Here is a 27,478-nt window from a genome sequence, read left to right on the forward strand (position 1 = left end):
AGAAAAGTTATTTAAATATAAAACTTAGGGGCGCCTGGGTGACCCAGGCGCCCCTCAGAAAAGTTATTTAAATATAAAACTTAGGGGCGCCTGGGTGACCCAGGCGCCCCTCAGAAAAGTTATTTAAATATAAAACTTAGGGGCGCCTGGGTAGAAAAGTTATTTAAATATAAAACTTAGGGGCGCCTGGGTGGCGCAGTCGGTTAAACGTCCGACTTCAGCCAGGTCACGATCTCGCGGTTCGGGAGTTCGAGCCCCGCGTCAGGCTCTGGGCTGATGGCTCGGAGCCTGGAGCCTGTTTCCGATTCTGTGTGTCCCTCTCTCTCTGCCCCTCCCCCGTTCATGCTCTGTCTCTCTCTGTCCCAAAAATAAATAAACGTTGAAAAAAAAAATTAAAAAAATAAATAAATAAATAAATAACTTTTCTAAGATAGCATCTTTTTATTTTTATGGAGGGACTGGCCCAGAAGGGTAATATATTGAGATTATTGCTTTTTAATTTTGTATTTTAAATCATGCTAATTTAGTGGCTTAAAAAGCTTATTAACATTTTTAAATAAATATAGCAGCACACAGTTTTAAATTAAATTGAGTGATTTTCTTTGTGGAGACAAGTATAAAATATTTCCTATCTTTATTTTGCCCCCACTTTTTGTTTTTTGCAGCACACCTATGATGTATGTTTTAGAAATAGATGTTAAACTTTGGTTCGAATGAAAAATGTCTGTCAATCCACCTATATTTCTCAAAGACAAAGAAGAAAATAATTCAAAATTTGTGGAAATACAACAGTCACAAACTACTTCCATAGCTACAGAGGATCCTCTTCAAAACTTATGCCTAGCATCTCAAGAAGTTCTTCAAAAAGCTCAGCAAAGTGGAAGATCAAAATGTCTCAAATGTGGTGGTTCAAGAATGTTCTATTGCTATACATGTTATGTCCCAGTTGAAAATGTACCTATTGAGCAGATGCCACTTGTGAAGGTTGGTAAGAAATTTAATTATTTGAAAGTAGGAAAAGAGGTTTTAAAAAGACATCGCATATATACCTGCTCTAAAATAATTGATAAGCTTGATAAATAGCGTCATTGTGGAAATGAATACTATTAATAGAAAATTTAAACTTACAGAGTGGTAAATCTATTTCTTTTTCTTGTCTCTGGAATAAGAGATTCACATTGCTAAAATACTTGGGTCTGAGTAGTATTGAATGAAATCAATTACTTTTTCATTAATGATTATAATTCATCTAAAACATAGGAAAAAATATGGCATAAACATGAATAGTACAAGAGACAAGTATATAGCTTGCCTGAAGGAACTTCAAAAACTACTTCAAGGCCTTGGACTTCTTTTTAAAAAAAACATATCCTAAAGGAACTAGGATTGATGTTTGTTTAGGTTTTTGTAGAACAAGCTTATTACCCCCATCCTACACTAGGAGATAGAGCTCATGTCAGTGACCTAAACTAAGTATACTTGAAAAGGCTACGTATTCATCGGGCCATATTATAATTGTAGTTATTTAAGTCAGATTTTAAAAAATTGATTTGAATTGATTGCTTACACTGTACTTTTTCTTGCTTACCAAGATACTCTTGTGTAGGTAAAAGGTGTATAGACCATGATATCTTTGTAATCTAAGAGTTTATTACATATATGTCAACTTGTCTAACATTTACATGAACTTGGGTAGTAAATCAAATAATGTGTAAAATTTGCTGCCTATTAGGGCTTTAGAGAGACTAAACTCTACACATGGGCTCATTAGAATTTGTTGGTAAGAAAATAAGTTGAAACTATATTCAAAAATATTTAATATGGTGACTTTAAGATTCATTTAAATTTGAAGTAGAATACTTTAATACTTATATTTTGTTACTTGAATTACATTTTGGCTTGTATGCTGTCTTGTCAAGTTCATGGTCTCCTGAGAGGTCTAAAATCACACTTACAGGCTATTGGAAAGTTTATTGGTCAAGAAGAAATAGGCATGGAATCTAATCAGCTTCATAGTTACCTTAAAAAAACTGAAAACTTGAGGAAAATAATTTTTTTTAAGTTTCCTATTATCTTACAAGAATGTTACATTTCAAAGTATAGCTTTTAAAGTATACACAGAATTATTCTATCTTCTGTTCATATCATAGCCACATAAAGAGAGTATCCTTTTAGAAGTTTTAAGATGTATTGTGTTCCAAAGGATTGAAGATCAGAATAATAAAAGTCATTAACATACTGACTTTTCATAGAAATTTAAGAATAGAGGATTATTTTCCAAATCAGTGACTCAAAACACCATGCCAAGGGTTTGATCAACTCTAAATAGCCTACCGGATCATGCAGAGTTTTTTTTTTTGTTTTTTTTGTTTTTGTTTTTTTTTAAACTTTTTTTTTTTTTCCAACGTTTATTTATTTTTGGGACAGAGAGAGACAGAGCATGAACGGGGGAGGGGCAGAGAGAGAGAGAGGGAGACACAGAATCGGAAACAGGCTCCAGGCTCTGAGCCATCAGCACAGAGCCCGACGCGGGGCTCGAACTCCCGGACCGCGAGATCGTGACCTGGCTGAAGTCGGACGCTTAACCGACTGCGCCACCTAGGCGCCCCCATGCAGAGTTTTTAAAAGTGTTTATATGTTAATGGCCATATATAAAACTCAGTATGTTAACATATATTAATAGTAATAAAAACTCTGTAAAGTTTTCGTTCTAATGTTTACTTTATTTTTACAAATCATTCAGTGTTTGCTTTTAGATAGCCTGCTTGGGAAGGAAAGACGACTACATGATGAGTAAGTGCCTCCCAAGCTTTAAAGTTTAGTCTATGGAATAAATTCATAAATACTGATTCTTTTCATGCAGAATATGGTTTTTTTTAATGTCATGAGAAATGCATAAGTAAAAGATGCTCTTGGGTATTTTTTAAAAAAGGAGTCTTCCCCCCCCCAAAAAAAAAACTCATGAGGTAAAAGAAATCTTCATCTTTAGTAGAGTCCTAGAATTTAATTTTTTTTTTTAAGGTTCATTCATTTTTCAGAGACAGAGTGTGAATGGGGTTGGAGCAGAAAGAGAGAGGGAGACACAGAATCCAAAGCAGGCTCCAGGCTCTGAGGTGTCAACACAGAACCCGACACAGGGCTCGAACTCACAGACCGCAAGATCATGACCTGAGCTGAAGTAGGAGGCTTAACCGACTGAACCACCCAGGTGCCCCTAGAACTCTAGAATTTAAAAGACTCTTTTTTGGGAAAGTTGATAATCACACCGGAAAAGGCTTAGGGTACCTGCTAACGGCATTTTAATAAATTGGGGCAGAAAGATTTGGTAAATCTTTTATAGGAATTATAGGTGTTAGAGAACAGATGTTCTTTATGTATTTGAAAACAACATCTCTACTTGAACTGTGGTAAACACTGCTGGTGTTACTCTGTACCCTGTCATTATTTAAGAAGTATCTTCCTTTAAAATGTGTGAACTAGAGTACAAACAATATTATTTCCACAATTTGATCTGTGCTTTTGTTTCATAGTATCAGAAACTTCAGGGACCTATACTGGGTCCCAGGATACTTCTTGAGCACAAAGTTTGCATAATTGTCTTATACTTGTAGAATTTAGTCCATGATAGGCTAGGTATGTGACTTTTAAATATATGAGTAACACTCTGTGTCCTTGATGTAAATGGTACCCTTCAGACATAGCCAGCTAATCAGAAATGTCACCTTTGGAATTTTCAGCTCTACTCATCAGCCATAGAAGAAAGTCAGTTTTACTAGTAATAGAATACTTTGTCACAATGTGCTTTCTTTTTCTTCTTTCCTCTTTCTATCTGCCCTGGGCTAAGATAATGCTGACCTGGGACTGAGAGACCCTGGGGAAAGGGAATGTAGTGTCAACTGAGACTGAGCATCATGAGGAAATTCTGACGTAGAGTTCAGCCAGAAGTAGACTGATGTAAAATCATTTGTGAACTGCCTACTTAAATGGTAAATTTTCTATAACTAGAAGTTGGTTTGGTGATTTGAAGCAATTGGCCCTAATTGGTCACTAGGCCCAAGTGGGGAGGGAAGGAGATTTGGCATTTGAAACCCTAAATTGAAAACTACTTGGGGTACATATTTATGGCCCTTCTGGGATATATACCCTCCTTTTCCACACAGTCACCCAGAAAAGTAAAGTATGTGCAGTTGGGACCATCTAGTTGCGTGCGACAACTGCTCCTTTAAAAACCAGCTCTAGAATTAATGATACATACAACAATATGGATGACTCTCAGAACAATTATTCTGAGTGAAAGAAGTCAGATGAAAAGAGTACATACCATATTGGTATATTAATTTATGAATGATTGTTTCAGTAAAAAATACATATTCAAGAACCAAAAAAAACCCCAACAGAAAAAGAAAAGAGCATATACCATATGATTTCATTTATATAAAACCTTAGAAAATGCAAACCTATAGTGATAGCAGAGCAATCATCATTGCCTAGGGACTGTGAGTGGTAGTTGATGGGGAAAGGGGAACGAGGGAGGCACAAGAAGTCTTTTGGGGGCGACAGATAAATTTGTGATCTTGATTGTGGTGATGAACTCAAGGGTGTTAAAATTCATTATATTGTATACCTTAAATATGTGGCATTTATTATACCTATTTTATCCCTTTATTAAAGCTGTTTTAAAAAACAAAAATAGTTTTGTACTCCAGGGTAAAATAACTTGCCCCAGGGTAAATACCTAGAATCCTACCTAAAATCCTGTTTTGGGTAAAGCGGAAGCTGGAAGAGTGTTTATCATAACAAATAAATCATTTATAATCAGTGAAGAATCCAACTTGGAGTTTCTTATATGTTATGGGGGGGATATGACTTGGCTTTCATTTTCATACTCTTGACTGTAGCACCTGTATACGCATTATTACAGAAAACTAAATCAAACAAATCAGTGAAATACTAGTAAAATCTCACTCAAGAAATGCAAGAGAATATTATTTTTACAAAGAGGCAGGTCATAATCCATAACAAAGAAACTTTAAGGAAAATAGACAAAATTATTTTGAAGAGAGTTAATTTTTATATAAAGTGTGCACCTCTTGGACCTGTTACTTTTTCCAATTGATGATTATTTCATTTTTGCTGTGAAAGGCCACTGATGAGAATCATGATGTTCACAACAAAGGGTAATATCTTTGATCTCGAAGGACATGTAGGGAATAAGATTTGACTTGAAGTTAGATGTGAAGCCTTTGCCCAAACTTATATTTCCTTTTATTGTGTCATAAAATTAACAAACCTAGAGTTTATAGAAATTATAAAAAATGTTCTTGGCACAGATACTGAAATGCAAGGAATTGGACTCCCTGCCTATGTAACGTAAATGAAAATGACCTTGAAACTTTACTTTAAGAGTAGATTCTATGTTAAAGGAGTTGGAAATAGTTGTTTAGTATGTGATCAACAATATCCAGGAAGAAATTTGGGTTTGCTTTATGGCTCTTAGAATTCTTAATATTCTAGTTTAGAAATGTATGATTTTCAAATTATATTTGTAGGAGCTTAGTGTGAACTTATTATTTCAGCCTTAAAGATTATTTTTATTAACATAAAAATTAGAATTTTTATGTTTGTTGTGTTGATTTCTCTTTTTTTTTAATTTTAGCTTCCACTGAAGATTGACATCATTAAACATCCAAATGAAACAGATGGCAAAAGTACTGCTGTACATGCAAAACTATTAGCACCTGAATTTGTAAATATTTACACGTATCCTTGTATTCCAGAATATGAAGAAAAGGACCATGAAGTAGGCAGCTTATTTTTTTACAACTCTTCACATTAAGTCTAAAAATGAATTTTTTTAATGTTTATTTTTTTTTTGAGAGAGAGAGAGTCAGAGTCAGAGTGTGAGTGGGGGAGGGACAGAGAAGGAGGGAGACACAGAAACTGAAGCAGGCCCCAGGCTCTGAGCTGTCAGCACAGAGCCTGATGTAGGGCTCAAACTCAAGAACAGTGAGATTATGACCTGAGTGGAAGTTGGATGCTTAACTGAGCCACCCAGGTGTCTCTAAAAATGAATTTTAAATTCTATTACCTTTATAAGCTTACTTGAACATAATTTAATATTTTTCTTAATGACCTAGAGTTATTTTTTTATAGCAATAAACATACAAATTATTTACTTCATTGGTATCTTCAAAGATCAAATGATTTTAGATTGTTAAGGCTTTTTTGAATCTCATCTTTCCACTTTATATAGTTTTTCTGCATTATTTCTTCAGGTTTTTACTTACTGCCAATATTACTGTGCCTGCTTTTACTTTCTTCCCTCTCCATTTTCCTGCCTATAGTACATACAGATCTAATTTGATACGAACTAAGAAACCATATTATGAACATAATGGGAACATATTCAACATGTTTGTTTCTTGTCAAGTTTTAAGTCAGAATTTATTCATTTCAAAGATCATAATAGCACACTGCTGACTTAAGTTTCTTTGCTTTAGGTTGCACTGGTTTTTCCTGGACCTAAGTCTATTTCAATAAAAGATCTTTCTTTTCATCTGCAAAAAAGGATTCAAAATAATGTTAGAGACAAAAATGACCCTGAGAAGCCATCTGTTAAACGCAAGAAAACTGAAGAACAGGATTTAAATGACAGCAAGGGCCAAGACACAACACTGAAAAAAATTATATTTATCGATAGCACCTGGAACCAAACAAACAAAATATTCACTGATGAGAGACTTCAAGGTAAGAAAAACAAATTTTTTGTGGATTGCTCTGTCTCCCAACTTTCATTTAAAAAAACTTCAAACCTGCAGATTATTGGAAGAATTGCACTGAATACCCATACATTTTGCCACATTTGTTTTATTCTCTATTATATGTGTGTTTATACTTAGATATATCATTCATTTTTGGTTGAACTGCTGGAAAGTAAGTTGCAGGCTTGGCAACACTTCACCCTTAAATACCTAACTGTACATCTTTTAAGAATAATTGCAAAGTCACAGTACCATTATCACTCTAAGCAAATTAACAAAAGTTCTCTAATCTGTAATACAGAACATAGTCCATATTCACATTTCCCTTATCGACCCAAAGTATCTTTTGTAGCTCTTTTTTCCTTCATATCCCATGTAGTTATTAGGCCTCCTCAGTCTGATTTAACATAGAGCTTCTCCTGTTTTTGTTTTCTATGACTTTGGCTGGCGTGAGGAGGACCGGGCAGTTGTCTGAATGCTCCATCATAATTAGATTCACTTCAGTATTTTTGCAAGGATACTTCGTGATAAGGATAAATCTAGGGTTGTCCATGACATTTCCAGTTTATACTTGTTCTGATATGATTATTAATAGCATTCGCTTTCATTCTCAGAAATGAAGCTCTTTAACTTACTAATTATATGATTACCCTATTCATAGGTAAAGTTATATACTATTGCATCAAATCAAGAGGCATATAATGTAAGTTCCGTTATTGGTAACAACTTTAATTAAAGTGGTGATTGCCAGGTCTCTCCATTATAAAGGTTTGTTTTCTTCTTTGAAACTAGTAGTAGTAACCTGTGGGGTGACGCTTCGAGACTATAAACTGTCTATTTCCCAACTGCTGTTCACTGAGTGGTTTTAGTATTCATTGATGACTTGCCTAAATCAGTACTTACATCAAGGATTGCAAAATGATGACATTTCTTTTACATTTGTTAGCTGGCTTTCTTATGTAAAGAACTCTTCTCTACACCCCCCTTCTTTTTTTTTTTCCACTCTCCCCTGCCCCTTTTTGAGGTCACTGTACATTTTTAGATTTCCTTTTAGTTCATCATACATAATATGTTGTGATTGTATCTTTTTTGATGCCCACATTGTCTCAACTTTTGCTAGTGGAGGCCTTCAAGCCCTCTCTGTGTCATGGCCTCATTAGTCTTTTCTGGTACAACAGGATGTCCCAAGTTCACTTGTACTTTTTTCCTGCCCCAGATCTAGAACCAATGATTGATTATACAAAGGAGCTGTGGTTCTTTTTAGTGGGGACTAATATTAGAAATCAAGAGCTAGTAAACTTATTACAACTTGGATGTCATTGCTACAGTGGATAGAGCCAAGGAAAATGCACATATATCATGAGTTCACATGGATAGTTCCAATTCCAAGATTTAACTTCCCAGGGATTTTCTTTCTTTTGTTTTACCTTTGTATGTCTCTGTCTCTTAGAGTGAAAAGTTTAGTTCCTAATAAAATGGTTTAGAAGAGTTTCTTCACTTGCCCAACTAGCACAGCTGGTAATTTGAAGAACAGGAACTCATGTTACCTCTCTTGTTTACTTGCACCTTACTTAGTTCTTCAGGGTTTTTCAGTAGTTTCTCTAAATACTTTAGATTTATTTCCAGCTCTTGATAGCTTTGTTTGTGTACCATGTTTGATTAGAAGGCAGGAGAACTACCCAGTTGGTTTTAGACAGTTGCCAAAACAGTTTCAACCTGGGAGACCCTTTCTCAGGCTATTGTTAAAAATGCACATCACCTAGAAAAGAAAGTTTATGACACTTCTTTGGAGTTTAACTTGTGTTAACTAATCTCAAACTAACATGAGTGACAATACTAGATTTAATTTACATAGTTCATACCTCTGAGGTCAACATACATGTTGGTAAGATTGCTTTGTCATTCTAATTGTGTGCATACCTGTGTGTTTGTTGGTGAGAATGATAAGCAGAAAGATAGAGACAGAGAAATTGTGTGTGTGTGTGTGTGTGTGTGTGTGTGTGTGTGTGTGAGAGAGAGAGAGAGAGAGAGAGAGAGAGGGAAGGGGGGGAAAGTGGGAAGGAGAGAGACAGAGAAACTACAGAGTATAAGACCTAGAAGAATCTTTTTGCTGATATTTAATAGAGGGATGGAGCCCTAAGGCCCGACTCTTTGGAGCACTCCCTGCCACACTGCATTGGATGGTTACAGCAGCACCTTATTCCTCAGTTTGAAGATTTTTCTGAACTACTTTCTTTACAATTATCTTATATGGTAATTGAAAGGATCAAATGAAAGAACATGAGTGAAAGCAGTTAAAAAAAACTATAAAAGGAATTATTGAGGCACAATTCAAAAATCTGTTTTCAGAGTGTTCATATTTGAAATTAAGGCTTCAAATCAGATTTGTACCAAAATTTCTGTTATTCCTTTCCAGATCACATAGTAGGTATCCGGTATTTTTAAAAGGGGATTTCTTAATTCCTTCAAAACCATGAAATCTGCATGTCCTACTTCAACCCCTCTCCCTTCTAGTGCCTTATTGCACCACAGGGACTACTTCAGGCTTTGCACATACTTAACAATCTCTGTATATGTGAAAAAACAGTTTCCAGTAAAACCAAATTACTTCCTCAAGACACAATCCATGTTTGCTATAAATCATTGCCTTTGGGTTTTAAAACATTTTATCATTTGCTGGGATTAAACTGAACAAACCAGCTTTTTTTTTTTCAATATATGAAATTTATTGTCAAATTGGTTTCCATACAACACCCAGTGCTCATCCCAAAAGGTGCCCTCCTCAATATCCATCACCCACCCTCCCCTCCCTCCCACCCCCCATCAACCTCAGTTTGTTCTCAGTTTTTAAGAGTCTCTTAAGCTTTGTCTCTCTCCCACTCTAACATCTTTTTTTTTTTTCCTTCCCCTCCTCCATGGGTTTCTTTTAAGTTTCTCAGGATCCACATAAGAGTGAAAACATATGGTATCTGTCTTTCTCTGTGTGGCTTATTACGCTTAGCATTACACTCTCCATTTCCATCCACGTTGCTACAAAGGGCCATATTTCATTCTTTCTCATTGCCATGTAGTACTCCATTGTGTATATAAACCACAATTTCTTTATCCATTCATCATGAACACACCAGCTTTAAACCTCAGATAAAACCCTCAAATGTAATGTATTGGAAATTGTTTCGGTTATCTTATGAATGCAGAGGTTAAGAATCTCTTTAACAATGTAGAAATATACTGTTTTGCCACATTTTACAGAGAAATAGCTCTGAATGTTTTACTCTTGGCAAAATAAAACATTTGAAGGTTGAGCGCATAATTTAATCATAAAATGTGAACTTACACGTGAAGAGTGATAATAACATTCTTGAAGATTCACCATAGGAAGCCTTAGAAGAAGGTGGTGAGGAAGGATGGTTACTTTTGTTGGAGAGGCAGTCCAAATTATAAAAACTGGGATTATATAATTTGTTTTATGGGTACCTGGGTGGCTCAGTCAATTAAGCATCCAACTTCAGCTCAGGTCATGATTTCATTGCTCGTGAGTTCGAGCCCGGTGTCAGGTTCTGTGCTGACAGCTCAGAGCCTGGAGTCTGCTTTAGATTCTGTGTCTCCTTCTCTCTCTGCTGCTCCCCATTCATGCTCTGTCTCTGTCTCTGTCTCTCAAAAATAAACATTTAAAAACATTTTTTTTAAATTGGCCAGCCATCTCCCTTCATTTTGACTGTATTGATATGTTTAAAGTGACTGCTTTTTTTTTTTTTAGATTAAAAGCATTGCCTGAACTGTAGTCAGTGTGTAAGTGAGTGCTGTATCATATACTGCCTCATTCAGTCCTCACAATGACAGTATGAGGATAGCTCAAGATTTTTACTCTTACTTTTCAGTTGAAGAAATTCAGGAAATAATTTTGAAGGGAAAAGCCATTTATAATTATCTGCTTTAAAATTCTGCTAAAAAAGATTTGCTGATTTCATCATAAAATTATTGTCAAAAAATGCTAGCAAAAGAATTTTTAATATATGTGTTGAGCTTTTAAAAATAAATATTTTCTATATAATCCCATGCCTGTGTTTTTCAGTGTGTTTTCAAAGGTTCTATATACTAATAAGAAAATCATTAAAACAGGATGGATTAATGCTAATAATCACTAACTCTTGATTTTTGTACTTAACATTTTATTTTTTTTTCTTTTATTTTTTTTTTAATTTTTTTTTTCAACGTTTATTTTTGGGACAGAGAGAGACAGAGCATGAACGGGGGAGGGGCAGAGAGAGAGGGAGACACAGAATCGGAAACAGGCTCCAGGCTCTGAGCCATCAGCCCAGAGACTGACGCGGGGCTCGAACTCACGGACCGCAAGATCGTGACCTGGCTGAAGTCGGCCGCTTAACCAACTGCGCCACCCAGGCGCCCCTGTACTTAACATTTTAGAACATATTAGGTGTATTAGAAACCAGCATTATTTAATAGTTACTTTTGGTTTGTTTTTTAGAAATTGCATTGTGATATCAAATCCTATGTTAACATTTTAATTGTACTAATTAGGACATTTTCAAATGTTTGCCTTTACTTCTTGGATATAGTTAACATTAATACAAATAGTCAAAAGAGTTTGGTTTGGGTTGTTACAACTTTTGTATATCTTTGAATCAAAATGATTCACACTGAAATATTTTCAGGGCGCCTGGATGGATCCATTGATCAGGTCATGATATCACAGTTTGTGGGTTTGAGCCTGGCATCAGGCTCTGTGCTGATAGCTTGGAGCCTAGAGCCTGCTTTGGATTCTTTGTCTCCCTCTCTTCTGCCCTTCCCTTGCTCATATTCTGTCTCTCTATCTCTCTCAAAAATAAATAAAACATTAAAAAAATCAAATTGGAATATTTCCAAAATACCCAGATAGAATACTTTAAAGGTTGTGATTTGTCCATTCATTCAGTAATATTTGTTGAACACCTGCTCCTGGATAGGTGATGTCCTAGATTGGGGGATAGAAAGGAGAATAGAGCAATCTCTCTACTCTCTAGTTGATCACAGTGGCTATTAGTTAGGGTTGTGTCTCCTCATATGAAACAGAAACCCAGATGGAATCTTAAAACAAGTAGTGAGTTTACTTTTCATGGGTAAAAGTCCAGAAATAGGTAGTCCAAGCTATTATAAGGACTTCATAATGCCTGTAAAGATTCATACTCATTCCGTTTTATTCCTCCATCACTTTAATCCTTGTAAGATAGCTGCTAGGTCCCAAGGCAAACCATATATATTCCAGTTGTTATATGCCCACTGAGTCTGGCTCTTTCATTAAAAAATAAATATATAATATAATAATAGCTTTCTTGGAATTTCCTCCTAGGAGTTTTCATTTTTCCTTCTTTGACCAGAATGGTTCACATGACCGCTCTGGCTATGAGTAGAGCTGGGACATAGTTTTTATTTTTAGCTGGACACTTGCCATACTGAACAGGATTGAGGTTTGTTAATATTGAGAGAAGGAGAACATGAATATTGAGAAGATAGTGGACATTGTCTGCCATGTAATCTATTACAGGAGGCAGACAAGTAAGCAGGTAAGAAAATTCAATAAATTTTAGATGCAGGGGTAGCATTGAGGAGACACAATCCTGTTCTTCGTGGATTCCCTGAAGGATTAACTGTTTCTGTTGAAATCTTGATGGATAAAGGGCTGAGGCCTGGGCAGTTCAGTCAAAGGGAATGGCATATACACAAAGATATAAAAACATCATTTTACGTTCAGGACACTGAAAAAGTTGAATATGGTGTAGAATGTGTACGTATATAAGAATGGTAGGAGAAATAACTGTGAAGAAATACAAACTGTGAATGCCCTTGAATATCATACCTGGGAATTCGGTCTTTTTTTCCACAGGTGCTATGACACTTGTAGAGAATTTAATGCCAGACATTGACATGATTAGATTTGTATTGTAAGCCTAATGGGAAGAACAGGGCTGGGACCTGACTTCTGGCTCTCATTCTGCCACTAAATAGGCAAAGGTGTTATTTATATTACTTTTTAAACTAAGTTATAACACATGTGAAAGAACATATATATATAATATAATGTTATAGCACATGGTGATATAATGAATAATTAAGAACCCAGGCACCAGAATTGTATCAATAACTTATCTACCTATGTTCTTCCCTGCATGACTCCACTTCTCCCCTGATCAGAGGTAACTTTTCTCCTGAATTATGTTTTCATCATTCCTTTGTGTTTTATTTATATGCATCAGCTTTCATTATCTTTGTTATTTAGTTTTTTATTTTGACCTGCATGTTGTATTCCCCGGGGACCTGCAATCTAAAGTCACCATTTTGTTTCTAAGGTTTACCCCTGTTGTTACATGATTAACTATAGTTTATTCATTTTCACTGCTGTGTATTATCTGTGTGAATATACTACAGTGTATCTAGTCTCCTATTGATGAAACACTTGAGTTAATTCTAGTTTCTGCTCTTACAAATTATGCATCTGCGAATACTCTTATGCATGTACAAGGTTCCTTAAGGAAACATACCTTGAAGTGGAATTGTTGGGTTGTTGCATATAAGAATGCCCACTTCTACAAGGTAATGCCAACTGTTTTCCAAAGTTGGGTATACAGATTTATACACCCGTCATTAATGTATAAGAGTCCCCATTGATTCATGATGCCTCCTATCTTGGTATTGTCAGATGTTTGATTTTTGCCAGTCTAGCAGGTATAAAGTGGCATCTCATTGTGATCATAATTTGCCTTTCCCTTAGTTAATAATTGGATTGAGCATCCTTTTGTTCATTTATTTGGCCACACGCATCCCGTTCTGTGAAACAATTATGTGCATCTTTCTAATTTTTTAAAATTGATTTGTAGGAATTCTTTAGATCTACTAGAATGTAGATAATAATGTTTTGAAATATCCCCTTGTAGCTTATGACTCATCTTTTAAATTTCTTTATGGTATCTTTTGAGGAATAGAAATTCTTGATGTAGAATTCAATCTTTCATGTTGAGCACTTGCTATGTCTTGTATAAATCCTCTCTACCCTAAGATACTATATTTTTAGTAATTTGTTTATTGATTTTAAAAGTATTTTCTCTGTAAGTAATGTCAATTGTGTTTCTTCCTTTCCAGTTCTTACACATCTAATTAATTTATTGTTTTTTTACTGTGTCAGCTCAGACCTCCGGGTTGACCCTCCGATGTTGAGGGAAGCCCTGTAGACAGACTGTAGAGGTCATCCTGTGTTTCAGTCTCAGAATCTTTTACATGGAGGATTTCATCTATTCATGTTTGCTATGAGTATTGATATTTTGGGATGTATTTCTACCATCTTAATTTTATTTGTCCTGTTGTTTACTTTTTTTGTTGTTGACTTTTTTTCAAGTTTTTATCTTTTTCCATTCTGTAATATTCCTATTTTGGTTCTTTTAGAAAATTGTACTCTGCACATGCGACTTATTTTAAGTCAAACAGTATTTTAAACAAGATTTTAATCTTCCCTTTTGAACACGCTAAGCACTTAGCAGACAATGTTTGATTCAACTTCCTCCTTGTTCACTAAGTTACTGTTATTTTCTTCATTATTTTTGTTCTGTCCTTTATCTTCAGCCCGCAAATTACATATGGTTATTGTTTTTGTTTCATTCAGGTAGCATTTATTTGGATTTGCATAGATGTTTATTGTTTTCTTTGCTCACCTTTCCTTTAACCCAGACTATCTTTGCTGAAATACATTCCTTAGCAATTACTTTCATTTGGTTTCCTGTTGGCATATGTTCAGTTTTTGTTACTTTACTAATGTTTTCATTCCTGTTGTTAATATATAGTTCTGCTGAGTACACAATTTGAGGTTGTTAGTTTTTTCTCTTGACACTTTGAAGGTTTTATTCTGGAGTCTTCAGTACTTTACTATTGCTGATAAAAAGTCTCCTATCATTCCCGTTACCATTCTTTTGTATATGATCTGCCACTTCTTAATCCCTGCTTTAAAAATCTCTTTAACTTTGCTCTTTTGCAGTTATACTATTGTGTGATGGATCTAGGCCTTGATTTCTGTAGATTTATTCTGCTTGAGATACATTATTTCATGGGTCTGTGGCTTTGCATTTTTAAAAATAGTCTATGGAAAAGTCATGGACATTATCTCTTTAAATACTATATCTCCTCCATTCTCTGTTCTCTCCCCCTGCAAGTCCTATGTAGACATTTGATCCTCCTTATCTCTTAAAAATCTTAATATTTTACAGTATTTTATTTCTTGTCATTCTTTGCTGCATTTCTGAAGTTGCTTTTAGGTTAAAGAGAGGTGTGATACTAGGGAATCATCGGTAACTCAGAAGTTCCTTATCTGGGTAGGGAGGCTCATTTTAATACTCCCTTCTCCCTTTAATACTACTTTCTCACTTTGAAATAAATATGCTTTATAAAAAGTATAGCAAAATAAATATAATGTGAATCTAAGTAGTGGTCTAAGGTGCTAAAAGCATTTTGGGTTTGTATGTTCACATCTGAGTTTTAAGAGGTCAAAGAACTGTTCTGTGATTTCATGAATTATTTCCTCTTTAAATGCACAGGAGTAAGACATTCTAGCTGACTGTGTCATTGAGGCCTCATGTACAGATGTGGCAGAGCCAAAGAAACAACATTAGGTACTCTGTTCATGAATATATAGCCAAAAAGTGATAATCCAGAAGTCAACTTTAACTATATTAAGGACCATTAACTTGCCTATCTCTCCCAGTGAGTTTTAGAATGATGTTTGAAATGTCAGTTTATCAAGGAAATGAAACCTTCTGAATATTGGTGAATTTAGTCCTGTCACTGGTTAAAATGTAAAAAGACACTGGTAGATAGAAAATAGCATCTTGATTACTTTTAGCTGATGGTTGCAAGTTCTAAGATTTATGTATAAGTTTTGTTCTGTGTTTTATATTGCTTCTGTATTTACCTTAATGCATTTAAGAAAATACCCTATTTGGTTGGGGTTGAAGGAACTTGTGTATTCTCTTAAAAAAAATTCTTAAAATAAATAAGAGAAATTATCATTATTGTCGTTAATATCCTGTGGTTAATAAAAAATATTTATACTTATTTGTTTTTGGCAGGACTGTTACAAGTTGAGTTGAAAACAAGAAAAACTTGCTTTTGGCGCCATCAAAAAGGAAAGCCAGACACCTTCCTTTCCACAATTGAAGCTATTTACTACTTTCTAGTAGACTACCATACTGATATATTAAAAGAGAAATACCAAGGACAATATGACAATCTCTTATTTTTCTACTCTTTTATGTACCAGCTGATAAAGAATGCCAAATGTTCTGGAGACAAGGAAATGAGAAAACTTATCCATTAGTTTTTAAAAAGCTACTTATGTCATTTTATTTTGCTAAAAATCAATAAACCTTTACGTGTGCTTTGTTTATTCTTAGGAAATATTAATATACAATGTCTGTTAGATCACTTGAGAAAATAAGGTTTCATTCATTTACCTCATTTTCTAAGGAAATTTTTAGAGATAGTATTGACTGAAACACTCATTTCAGAAGTTATTTGCTCAAGTTGGGTATATCTCAATTCATTACTACTTTTTAATATAATATATGTTATATTTATATAATTAGATATAATAGTTGTTAAGGGATCTTCGTATTTTTCTATCTATACCCACTACCACATTTGGAGGTAGATGGGATCAGAATCTCCTCACTGAAAATGAAGTCATAAATACTTGGCTTGAGGTTTGTGGCAAACATAGGCAGAACTAGACTTGCAACTTTAGTGGCTAGGGCTGTTTCTGTAAGTCCACACTGCCTGTGATGGACATTTGTTGCTTTTTACATTTGCCTGACATCTTTTTTAGGCAGAAATTACTGGCAGTCATGTCCTACCGTGGGTAAGGACATATGACCCAGTTTAGCAAACGAAGTGCCTGGTGGTTGAGCCAAGGATGAGCACATGACCCAGCATCCTTTCTGACAAGTGATGTGAGTGCTGTAGGAGATAGGGTTTATTTTTCAAAAAGCAATATGGTGCACAGATTCTAGAGCTAGCTACTTGAATTTAAATCTTAGCTTTTCTTCTTCCTCTTACCAGTCATATGCCAGTTGCTTCATTTCTAAAGAGATGATAGTACAGTTGCCACCTTATAGCATTATCGTGAGGATTAACTGAGTTAATATATCTAAGGAGCTTTCAACAGCACCTGTCTATACTCAGTGCTATATATGTGTCTATTCTTTTTATTGTTTTATTTGAAATTGTGAGCTAACCATGCTATAACCCTAGAGCTGCTGATGGCATCTGTGCTGCAGATGGTGGGAACTCGCCTTAGAATGAAGCCAGCGGAGGAAAATGGAGTGGAGAGATAAGACTGAGTCCTGAGGACATCGTTTAATCACCTAATCTAGCTGCTTGTGAAAGGATCCCTACTGTGCTGAATAGACTTTATTTGCCCCTTTAGATTCATCCACCACCCTTTTCCATTCTGCTCTCTTCTCTGAGGTAGGTTCCCTTGCCCTCTGGCTTTCGGTTAGGTTCAACAGATGAAAGCACTAGAAAGAGACTGGAGGTTGAAAGGAAAATGAAGCTGTGTTAATTTATTTCTCTGGCTCCTTACCTGCCAGGTCACCATGGATTGGCTGTGTCCTTCTACAGAAGACCATCCTATCAGGCATCTCTTTCCAGGCAGTTATTCAAGTTACCCTCTCTAATTTCAGGTCCCTGTTCCGTTACAAGAAGTAATGGCTCCCAGTTGTAACTAGCCCCAGAGTAGTTCATTACTCCTTTTTGGTCTCCCTAAACCCTACCTACACATTTGTAAATTGTCATTTTATTATATTCTTCTCCCATGCCCCTATATGAAGTTGCCCTCTCTTTCTTTCTGGGATCTTGACTGATAAATTGAACCATGTGGATGCTAGCAATAACTGTATGTTTATCAAAGCATATTCATTGTGACATATAATATGTTTTATGAAAAAATGAGTCATTGGTTACAATTGTTTGCTGCACATTATATTCCCCTCTTAGAGATTCAAAAGGTACAGCTCAAAAGTGCTGAAAAGTCTTGAAGTAAACATTTTGAATTTATTTAAGTTAGTATTTCTTAAACTTATTTGAGTGAGTAATGCCTACTCACATCCTGTGGATACAGGATATTTGCAACATTATAATTTAGAGCAATTCCTGATTAGGCAGCTGTGACCTAAAGAGACTAAGTAAGTTGCCCATATGTCACACAGTTAGTGGTAGAACCTGGGACTTCTGATTGGGTTTATTGAAGTCACCATTTTATTATGCTATTTATAAAAAGTAATGTGGATTATATATGGTTTGAACATTTTTAGTCCTATAGTCTGAGCCAAACACATCAACTGGCTCTGCCTATTTAGCATTTATTTTATAAGAATGGAATTAAAATGGATTTCTTCATGTTTAGAATTTGGTCCTGGGAACAGAGGAAGCCCTGAATTGATTTAAGCAGGGCCAAAGTTGGATTTCTCTGGGCTAGATTTGGACTTCCTTGAGCCAAAATCTATTGCCACTTAATAGGCTCTACAAACCAACTGAACATAACAGGTAAGAGGGAGGGGATTTACCGCCATCTCACAGCTGGCATAAGAAAGATGACCCGCATACTTTGTAAAAGCCTGATTTATAATTAAGCCAGATAGAATCTCAAGTTTTTTCCCCAGGAAAACAATAATACCTTTTAGAACAATGAATTGTTTTGTTTTTCTTTGGTATGTTAAGATGTAAAAATGTCCCTAATTCTTTACTTTTCCCTGTATTCATGGTCCTTTTTCATTCTTCTTTGAAGTACCCTTTCACTCTGATTCTGGGCCATATTTATTTCCAAAGGTCTAGTGTATTTTTACTTTTCTGCTATTGCCATAAGCACATTTGTGCCTGGGTTAGTCTGCTGGAAAATTAGGCACTCATGGAGCAGAGCCAAGTTGTTGGCTACCCCAGCTGAATCCTGTCTAGATTAGCTGATGGCCAGTCAACCCCCAGATATGTGAACGATCTTCACCAGGATCAAGAGAATCCCCTGACACTTTTCTGATTCCAGATGTATGAGCAAGGGATGTCCATTGTTATGCCATTGACGTTTTCAAGCTGTTTATTAGATAGCATTATTGTGCCAATAAATACTTTATCTTTGGGTACAGTATCAGACACATCTTCCTCAAGTGCCTTCTCAGATTCTTGGCCCCACTGTTTTCCAGGCCACTAACCACTTGCTTTGCCATAACTACCACCCTACATAGACTGACAGACTGCCAGCAGGCTTCTGTGACCTCTGCCTGAGGTCAGCTAGCTACATTCTCAGAATCCCTGGCCTATCTCAACACTTCTGCACTCTAGGAAGCACCATATCACAGAGTCTCCCCAGCGACTGTCAAGAGGGCTAGGGGATGCATGTGGGAGAGCAGTGAACCATCTGTTCGGAAAATTTGGATCAATGAACTAAAAGAGGCTGTCAGATAAATTTCTCTCTTTCTTCTGAAAGACTGCTTTGAGGCACAGTGTTTAACCCCCCTGCCTAGAAATATACCATGTAGCTGGGCAAGTTTATTTGCCAAGTGAGTGGCAATGTCTTCATGGCTTTTGATGAAACAGAAACCAAGTGCTATACAGTAACATCAATGTGCATTTGCTTCTCATCCTTGCTAGCCTTTCTTCCTTGGTTTCACTGGCATGGATTGCCTCTTCTAATAAAGTGATAGATTAAATTTTTATTTTAGTCTCTCTTCTAGGACAGCCACATATTTTAGTCCAGATTTGGTGAGGAAAGCAGATTCATAACAAGTATTACATGAATAAAGAGGTTTAATAAAGGAATTACGGTTCACCCAAATATGGGAGTTACTGTAGGAGTAAAGGTCTCGAAGACTGCAGCACAAGAGTATTAGAGAAACAGTCATTAACCAGTTCAGCCAGAGATTCTCCAAGTACTCATGACTGTTCGTAGACCTCTATGTCTTGAGCATATAAATCTTATATTAATCCCTTAATCATTCTGGTAGTTCTTTAGTTCAGGGGAAAGGCATCCCCTTCATCCCTTCAGAGGTCTTAGAAAAATGAGTGTATTGTTATACCCTTTATTGGGTCTTTTTCTTGAGGCCATGGTAATAGGCAGGACCCTGGATTTGATCTTTGTCCTAAGGCTACATTTAACTTTCACACATTTGATTTGGTGAAAAACATTTCATTTTGCAGCCCTGCCCACCTTAGGCTCTGTATTCTCTTTCAAATCTGTGTACCCACCTTTTTATTTTTGAGCTGTCTCTTTGAGTAAGTACCTTGTCAATTGCAGCTAATAGCAGCCAGCTTTTTTTTTTTTTTAATTCTGCCTTAAAATCTCACCCAATGCCATGAGTGCATTAGGTATATTTTCTGTGTCTCATGTTATTGCAGGCAATAATTTTACCAAAATTTTGCCTCCAAATATGGACAATTAAAATACTCTAGTGAAAAGTATGGCTAAAACACTTAATGAGCCCACAATGAAGACCACCAGGCCGAAAATCAACACCCATAAATAAGAGCCAGTTACCACTAGACACCTGGTGAAAGCCTCCAAATAGCAAAGAGGGGCCCAGTTAACAAGGAGGGGAAAAAATCCAAAGGAAACAGACAAACTGAGAACAAATGAAAAAACACTACATATCTTAAAAAAGAGATTATATTGTACAGCTGTGTGATAGTATAACACAAAACAAGAATGTGATCGTGTAACAGTAAACAAAAATGGGATCCTATAAATTGGAAAATATGATTGCTGAAATCAAAATTCAGTATAACGGCTGGAAGATAAAATTCGGCATAAGAATGGAAAATTGTTAAGTTCCAGTAAAGTCCAACCTTAGTTGAAAGTTGTACTTGAAACCATAAGCTACATGTTAACATTGTATTTTAAAAAAAACTTGCGGGTGGGGGGGAGTTATTTACCGACAATAGAGGTAATATTAGCCATTACTCTTTGTTGTAAAGAAGAAAATTACACATAACACCCACCAGAGAGCATCCACTACTGAAGAGTCACTAACAGTAAAGAAGACTGAACAAATTGCCCAGTTGACATCATCCATCCTTCCTTGGCTGTTAGTCACCCAATGCTAGCACAATGGGCACATGAATGGAGTGTCTGCTGTGGAAGGGATGAAGACTGACCATGGGTTCAACAGCATGAATTTCCTCTGATCAAGGCTGATTTAGCTCTTGTTCCTGCTGAATGCCCAACCTACCAGCAATAGAGAACAAGACTGAGTTGCCAATGTAACATTCCTCATGACCAAATGCCAAGTTGGCCACATTAGGTCCCTTCTATTCTGGAGAGACCAGAAGTTCCCTGTCACAGAAATAGACACATATTACAGGTATGGGTTTGCTTTTTCTGCCCACAGAACCTCATCCAATACCACCATCTGAATGCTCATATAATACTAGATTCACTAGCATGGGATTTCACATAATATCACATCAAACCAGGGAACGTGTTTTACAGAAAAGGAAGTACAAGAGTGGTCCCATATCCACAGGACATTGACATTGTCATTGACAGTATCACATATCACACCACCCAGAAGCTGCCAGCCTGACAGAGCATTGGAACAACCTGCTGATGGTACAGCTGAACAACAGTTCTGTGACAAGACTGTGCAAGGACGCCATAGTAAATATGTATTATATGCATTGGATCAAAGATTATTATATGGCACTGTTCCCCAATACAGAAAATATGGGTGTAGGAACTAAAGGGTGGTAGCACAAGTGCCTCCCCCTACAATTGCCTCTAATGAGGGATTGCCTCTAATTAAGGGTACTTTGTGCTTCCTATATTCACAACTCTGAAGTCTGCATAGTTAGGGGTCTTAGTCCTTAAAGGGACACACTTTTGTTAAGAAATATAGCAGAAATCACATTGAAATATAAGCTTCAGTTGCCTCCTTGGTACTCTGGGCTGCTTGTGTCCAGACACCAGCAGACAAGAAAAAGCGTCACCGTCTTGCCAAGGATAGTTGACACTGATCATCAGGAGGAAGTAGGGATCCTATTACACAATCAGAGCAGGAAGGAGTAAGTGTGGAGACCGCATGATACACTTAGCAAATTGTGACTGTAATGAATAGGTCTACCAACCTCACCCTGAAAAATGCATGATGACAAATTCAGGCCCCTCAGGGAATGAAGGTTGAGTTGCAACACCAGTGAAACCACCAAGGGCAGCATAGGTAGTATTGGACAGTAAGGGAAATCTAGAATAAATAGTGGTGGTGGCGGGGGTTGGGGGGGGAGATGATGAGTACTGATTGTATGCTCCAGCTTGACTGCAGCAATGGGGATTATAGTTTGTCCCACTAACCTCCATATTTCCTTCAGGAAAAGTGATGCCTTCAATCCTATAGGAGCAATTCCCTAATCATATATAGAAAATTAGACCTATGTAGAATGAGGGGTGGATTGTGTTAAGCAAAGAGATATGCTGCCCAATTCACCTTCAAGAAAGGGCTTTCTGCCTAGCTGCAAGGTAGGAGGTCAGCAACCTCCGGCTGTCAGATTCTTCAGAGTCTGCCTCAACTGTAGAGAGCTATTTTGCTACTGGTCATGCCCTTGCCACATCTGCTGACAGTGAAGTCAACTGAGTGCAGCTGCAGAAATGATCATAGCACACATGGGGACCAAAAAAAACTAAGCAAATAATTGTGAGAAATAATCATTTTAAAACACTACATTTTAGGGTGGTTTGTTATTTAACAACAGATATAGAAGTGGTATCTGGTATCTTGTATTATAAAAAAAAAAAAAGGTGAAACAAGTATTGGCTTTAGGTGATAGGTGGAGATTGGAAAAATACTGTTAGTTGGAAGCTGAAAAGGCAGCGTGGCAGGCAGAATAATGCACCTCCCCAGCAAAGATGTCTGCATTCTAATCCCCAGAATCTATGAATATGTTACCACCAGCAGTAAGAAGGATTTTGCAGATGTGATTAAGGATCTTGAGATGAGGAGAGTATCCTGGATTATCCAGGTGGGCCCAGTATAAGCATGGGGACCCTTAAAGTGGAAAAGGGATACATAGCTAGTGTGATGCAAAATGAAAGATCAACTCACTGTTGCTGGCTTTACAGATGGTTGAAGGGAACCACAAGCCAACGAATGCAGGCAGCCTCTAGAAGCTGGAAAAGGCAAAGACTCCGCCCTGGAGCCTCCAGAAACAAATGCAGTTCAGGCAACATCTTGATTTTATTCCTGTTGAGATCCATGTTGGACTTCTAACCTATAGAACTAGATAATCATAAATTTATGTTGCTTAAGCCTGCTAAATTTGTGATGACTTGCTACAGAAACAAGAGAACGAGTACAAGAATACAGGTTAGGAGGTTATTAGCAAAGGCTTGAAGAATAGTGGACAGATGGTAGAAGGTTGAAAGGCAGTAAAGAAATTATCAAATGCTGAAAAACATAGTACCTGAGTTTTGCAGTGCAAGAATGCTTAGCAATACTTTTGCCCATGCTAGATGATAGAAAATGAACCTTATGAGCTTACAAATCTCTTAACGGGATTTCCAGGAAGAATGGTGAAAGTACCAATTAATGTTTTATAACTACTGATGATAATGTACAAGAGGAAAGAAATGAGCTAAAGAAGGAACTGTTCAATTTTAAAGAAGAATTTACAGGAAACATTTCCAACCCAGCACTTGTCATTTCTAATGGAAAAGGAAGCATGCATGACTGAATGGTGGAGCAGACTGAAGGGAGGACCTAAGAAGCAAGGCAAGTGATGGATTAGGAAATCACTGCCAGAGGGATGAACTGAACCACAATGAAGGACTACTCTTGCCCCTAGTGTGGGAGCTTTGACTATTTTAGCTTTATGTCTCTTGTTTTCCTGTCCCCCACCTTTTGACTGGGAGTGTCTGTGTGGTTTTTCCATCCTAGAAAACCTGGACTGAGAGGCCACTCCCAAGCAGCTACACCTGGGGAACAATACCCAGGACTTCTATCCTGATTTAGACAATAAGATAATTATTTAAACTTATTCCATATGGGATAATATGACTTTTAGAGTCAGGGCAAGTAGTATATTTTTGCATATGAGTTGGGCAAGAATTGTGGCCAGAGGATGGACTGTGAGAGACAGTCTTCAAAGATGGCCCCCAAATAATTCCTCCTCTTCCTCTACAAGCATACCATTCCTCTCTTCAAGGGGTGAAATCCATTTTCCTTCCTCTTCAAGCTGGGTTGGCTTTGTAGTATAATTTGACCAATAAAATGTGGTGAAAGTAAGGCCTGAAAGTTTCTGCTTTCATGGTCTTGGTTTCCTGAGGTATCATGTTAGAATTCTAGCCTATCCTGATGGAGAGAGGGAGCACATAGCAAGTCCCTAGATACCACAGGGAGAGAGAGTCCACATAGGGAAGAACTGAGATACCCCAGTCAATAGCATCAAGGCCCCAGACAAGTGGGGAAGGTCTTCTCGAATCTTCTGGTTCATCAGCTTAGCCACCATCTGAATGCAAGCCATCTAAGTCATTCTAGCTGCCACGATTTTAGGGCAGAAGAACCACCATTCAGTCCACAGAAACATGAGAAATTTAAAAATCATTGTTTCAGCCATTAAGTTTGGGGATGGCTTGTTACATAACGGTAGATAATTAATACAGTAATCTTTTTGTTTGTAAAGGAGGAGTTAAGAAAAAGAAATTTATGAAGAAAAGACCTATAGAGAGCTGGGGGCCTAGACATTGCTTTTCTTTTTGAACTGCTCCTGCCTCCTTTAGTTGTTGTTGGTATCTTCATCAATACAATTTTCTTAAAAACTCTGTAAGCCTTCTATAGCAAATTAGTCTACCCCACTAGATAAAAGTCACTTCTATACATCTCTTTTAGACAGGCCTCTTCTACCACAGGCTGAGAATCAGGATGCTGTGGAAAATGCTCTCAGGGCCTATGAGGCATTGCTTGACATCATTCTAAAAATTTTTTAAATGTTTATTTATTTTTGAAAGAGAAAGAGAGAATGTGAGTGAAGGGCAGAGAGAGAGAGAGGGAGAGATATAGAATCCCATCCAGGCTCCACTCTGTCTGCACAAAGTCGCATATGGGGTTCGATCCCACGAACCGCAAAATCATGACTTAAGCCAAAATCGAGAGTCAGATACTTAACCGACTCTGAAGGGTCGGCACCCTTCTGAAGGGTCTTACAGCCTCTGATTTATCATAACCCTGAGACCATGCTTTATTTCTTATTTTTGGCACCTTGGGCTAATTTTCTTTGCCCTGAGACTAGTTATAACATTGAAAATAATATTTCTGGCTGGTAAAGTTGAGAATAAAAATGGTACAAATACTTCAGAGACTGTTCTGGATGTACTCTGAGTTTATAGGAGGATATGATGTCTATATATTTTACTTTCCTCTCTAAAGTCATCATAAAAAACTTTGAAAATAATACATTTTAAAACAAATAGAAGTTAAACTTGGAATATATTTTGTGATTAAGTGTATTATAAACATCATGGTAATGAAATGCAGTATAATCATAACAAGCATAATGAACATTTGATAAAAACTGTTAATCTCTAAAGCAGAAAGGAACATGAGTAAAAGTTCTGGTTAGATTTTTAAAGTGGAAGCTCATCACTTATTAGCATAAAAATACTTTATGTTTGATTGTCTTATGTGAAAGTGTCGATTGCATCTGGTTCTCTGCTGGGAATTGAAAAAAACAATTCAAATACTTACAAAATAGTAATTGTCTTATTTATTCCTGAACATTATTTAATAACTTAATGTTTACAATCTTATTATCAAGAGAAATAGTTTCATTTAGCAAATATATATCCTTGGCAGTGCTACAGATAGAATCTAAATTGCTGAATCAGACACAGTGGGCTGGCTGGGTGGCTCAGTTGGTCAGGTGTCTGACTTTGACTCAAGTCATGATCTCATGGTTCGTGAGTTTGAGCCTCGCATTGGGTTTTGTTCTGACAGCTCAGAGCCTGGAGCCTACTTCAGATTCTATGTCTCCCTCTCTCTCTGCCCCTCCCTCACTCATGCTCTCTCTCTCTCTCAAAAATAAATAAACATTAAATTTTTTTTTTAATTACTGAAACAAATTTTCTGAGTTGATGACTGCTTTTTCTTTTTTAATTGATTATACATTTTGGAATTTTATAGCTACCACGATTCTGAGAAATACATTGTTTTGTTATCTTCAGGTTTTTTTTTTTAAGTCTAAACATAATGGATTGTAAGTATAATGGAATAAAAACAGTTGTAGATTTATTCTTTTTTTTTTAATGTTTATTTATTTATTTTGAAAGAGAGGGATAGAGAGCAAGTGGGAGTGGGGCAGAGATGAGAGGGAGAGAGAGAGAATCCCAAGCAGGCTCCACACTGTCCATGCAGGGCTTGAACCCATGAACTGTGAGATCATGATATGAGCCGAAACCAAAAGTCAGAAGGTTAGCCAACTGAGCCACCCAGGTGTAGATTTCTTATATTCTCAAAGAAGATTACCTAATTTTCTTTTTATCATTTATCTTAGGGGATTTTTTTCCCACAATGATATATTATTAAATATTTGCTATTGTAACCTCTTCTCCAATTTCTCAAGTAAATATTTCATGAACACTTCAGGAAACCCTAGAGAAACTTTCAGTACTTTAACACATAATAAGTTCTGATTTTAAAGCACTTTGTCCAGAAGGAAGGAAAGAAGGAAGGAAGAAAAGAAGGAAGGAGGGGAGGGATAGAGGAAGGGGAGCCAAAATACACTGCTGAACCAAGTGGCCTAATGTTTTATAATCTTAAGGGGAAAAAATCCTTTTTTTCTTTCCAAGACATATTTCCCTGAAAACATGTTTTTTGTATTTAAAAAATAGAAGCCTTTGTTACTATTGGAAAATACTTTTGTAAAGTTAAAAATGTTTTCCAAATTTAAGTCTGGACACCTCAATTTATTTTAACAATGGGAGTTGAGAAGCTATTCCAAAAGTAAATTGATTTTACTTTTCAGATGAAATCAATGTACAGAAACATTTAAAGCTGGAACATGGTATCTTTAGAAACCCAAGCTATCCTTCTGGACATGTGGTAGGTCCTTAGAGGCACTACATGAGAAGAGAGGCTACATAAGGAATAACTGAAGTACCTCAATGAATAGCACTAAAGCTCCAGACAAGTTAGAGAGATTCTCTTGAACTTTCTAGCTCAGCTTAGCCACCAGCTGAATGTAACCACAAAGCAAACCCATTTAACATCACTTGAAGCAGCTATAAAGATATTTAAAATGTATACCACATAAACTTTATATTAAGCAGCCAGGTAGTCGACTGAATATTTTTCATTGTCTAGTCAGTGACTCTGTTGTAATATGAAAGTAAGCATACTTGATAGCTTTTACTGTATACAGGAGAACTGAAGGTTTGCCAGGCATTGCTTTTTCTCCCCAAGATTGCCAACATTAGGTCTTTAAATATAATCTGCACATTAAAACTAGTGAGTAGCATATTGCTCATTGAAGTTGGTTTGCAAATTGTTGAAAGTCACCTTTTTATATCCATCTATTAGTAATAATAAAGACTTGATATTTCAAGTTTCAGTTTTCTAGAAAGCAAGACATACCATGTGTATCTAGAAAGCAAGGCATATCATGTGTATCATTCTATATAAATGATTTTGATTATGGGTTGGTGAAAA

At 36.5% G+C, this 27,478-nt stretch overlaps 1 protein-coding gene across 1 annotated transcript in view; it reads left to right on the plus strand.

Moving 5' to 3' along the window:
* Positions 1–16,188, plus strand: part of DTWD1 (DTW motif tRNA-uridine aminocarboxypropyltransferase 1) — a 26,336-nt gene extending 10,148 nt beyond the window's left edge. The window contains exons 2-5 of the mRNA XM_040492656.1: positions 666–984; positions 5,657–5,800; positions 6,501–6,747; positions 15,872–16,188. Of these exons, the coding sequence (XP_040348590.1) occupies positions 721–984; positions 5,657–5,800; positions 6,501–6,747; positions 15,872–16,119 (903 nt within the window). The 5' untranslated portion in view covers positions 666–720 and the 3' untranslated portion in view covers positions 16,120–16,188. The remainder of the gene's footprint in view (positions 1–665; positions 985–5,656; positions 5,801–6,500; positions 6,748–15,871) is intronic.
* The last annotated feature ends 11,290 nt before the right edge of the window (positions 16,189–27,478 follow it).

The sequence above is a fragment of the Herpailurus yagouaroundi genome, unplaced genomic scaffold (assembly GCF_014898765.1).
Source record: "Herpailurus yagouaroundi ecotype Mexico unplaced genomic scaffold, PumYag 184, whole genome shotgun sequence".
Lineage (NCBI taxonomy): Eukaryota > Metazoa > Chordata > Mammalia > Carnivora > Felidae > Herpailurus > Herpailurus yagouaroundi.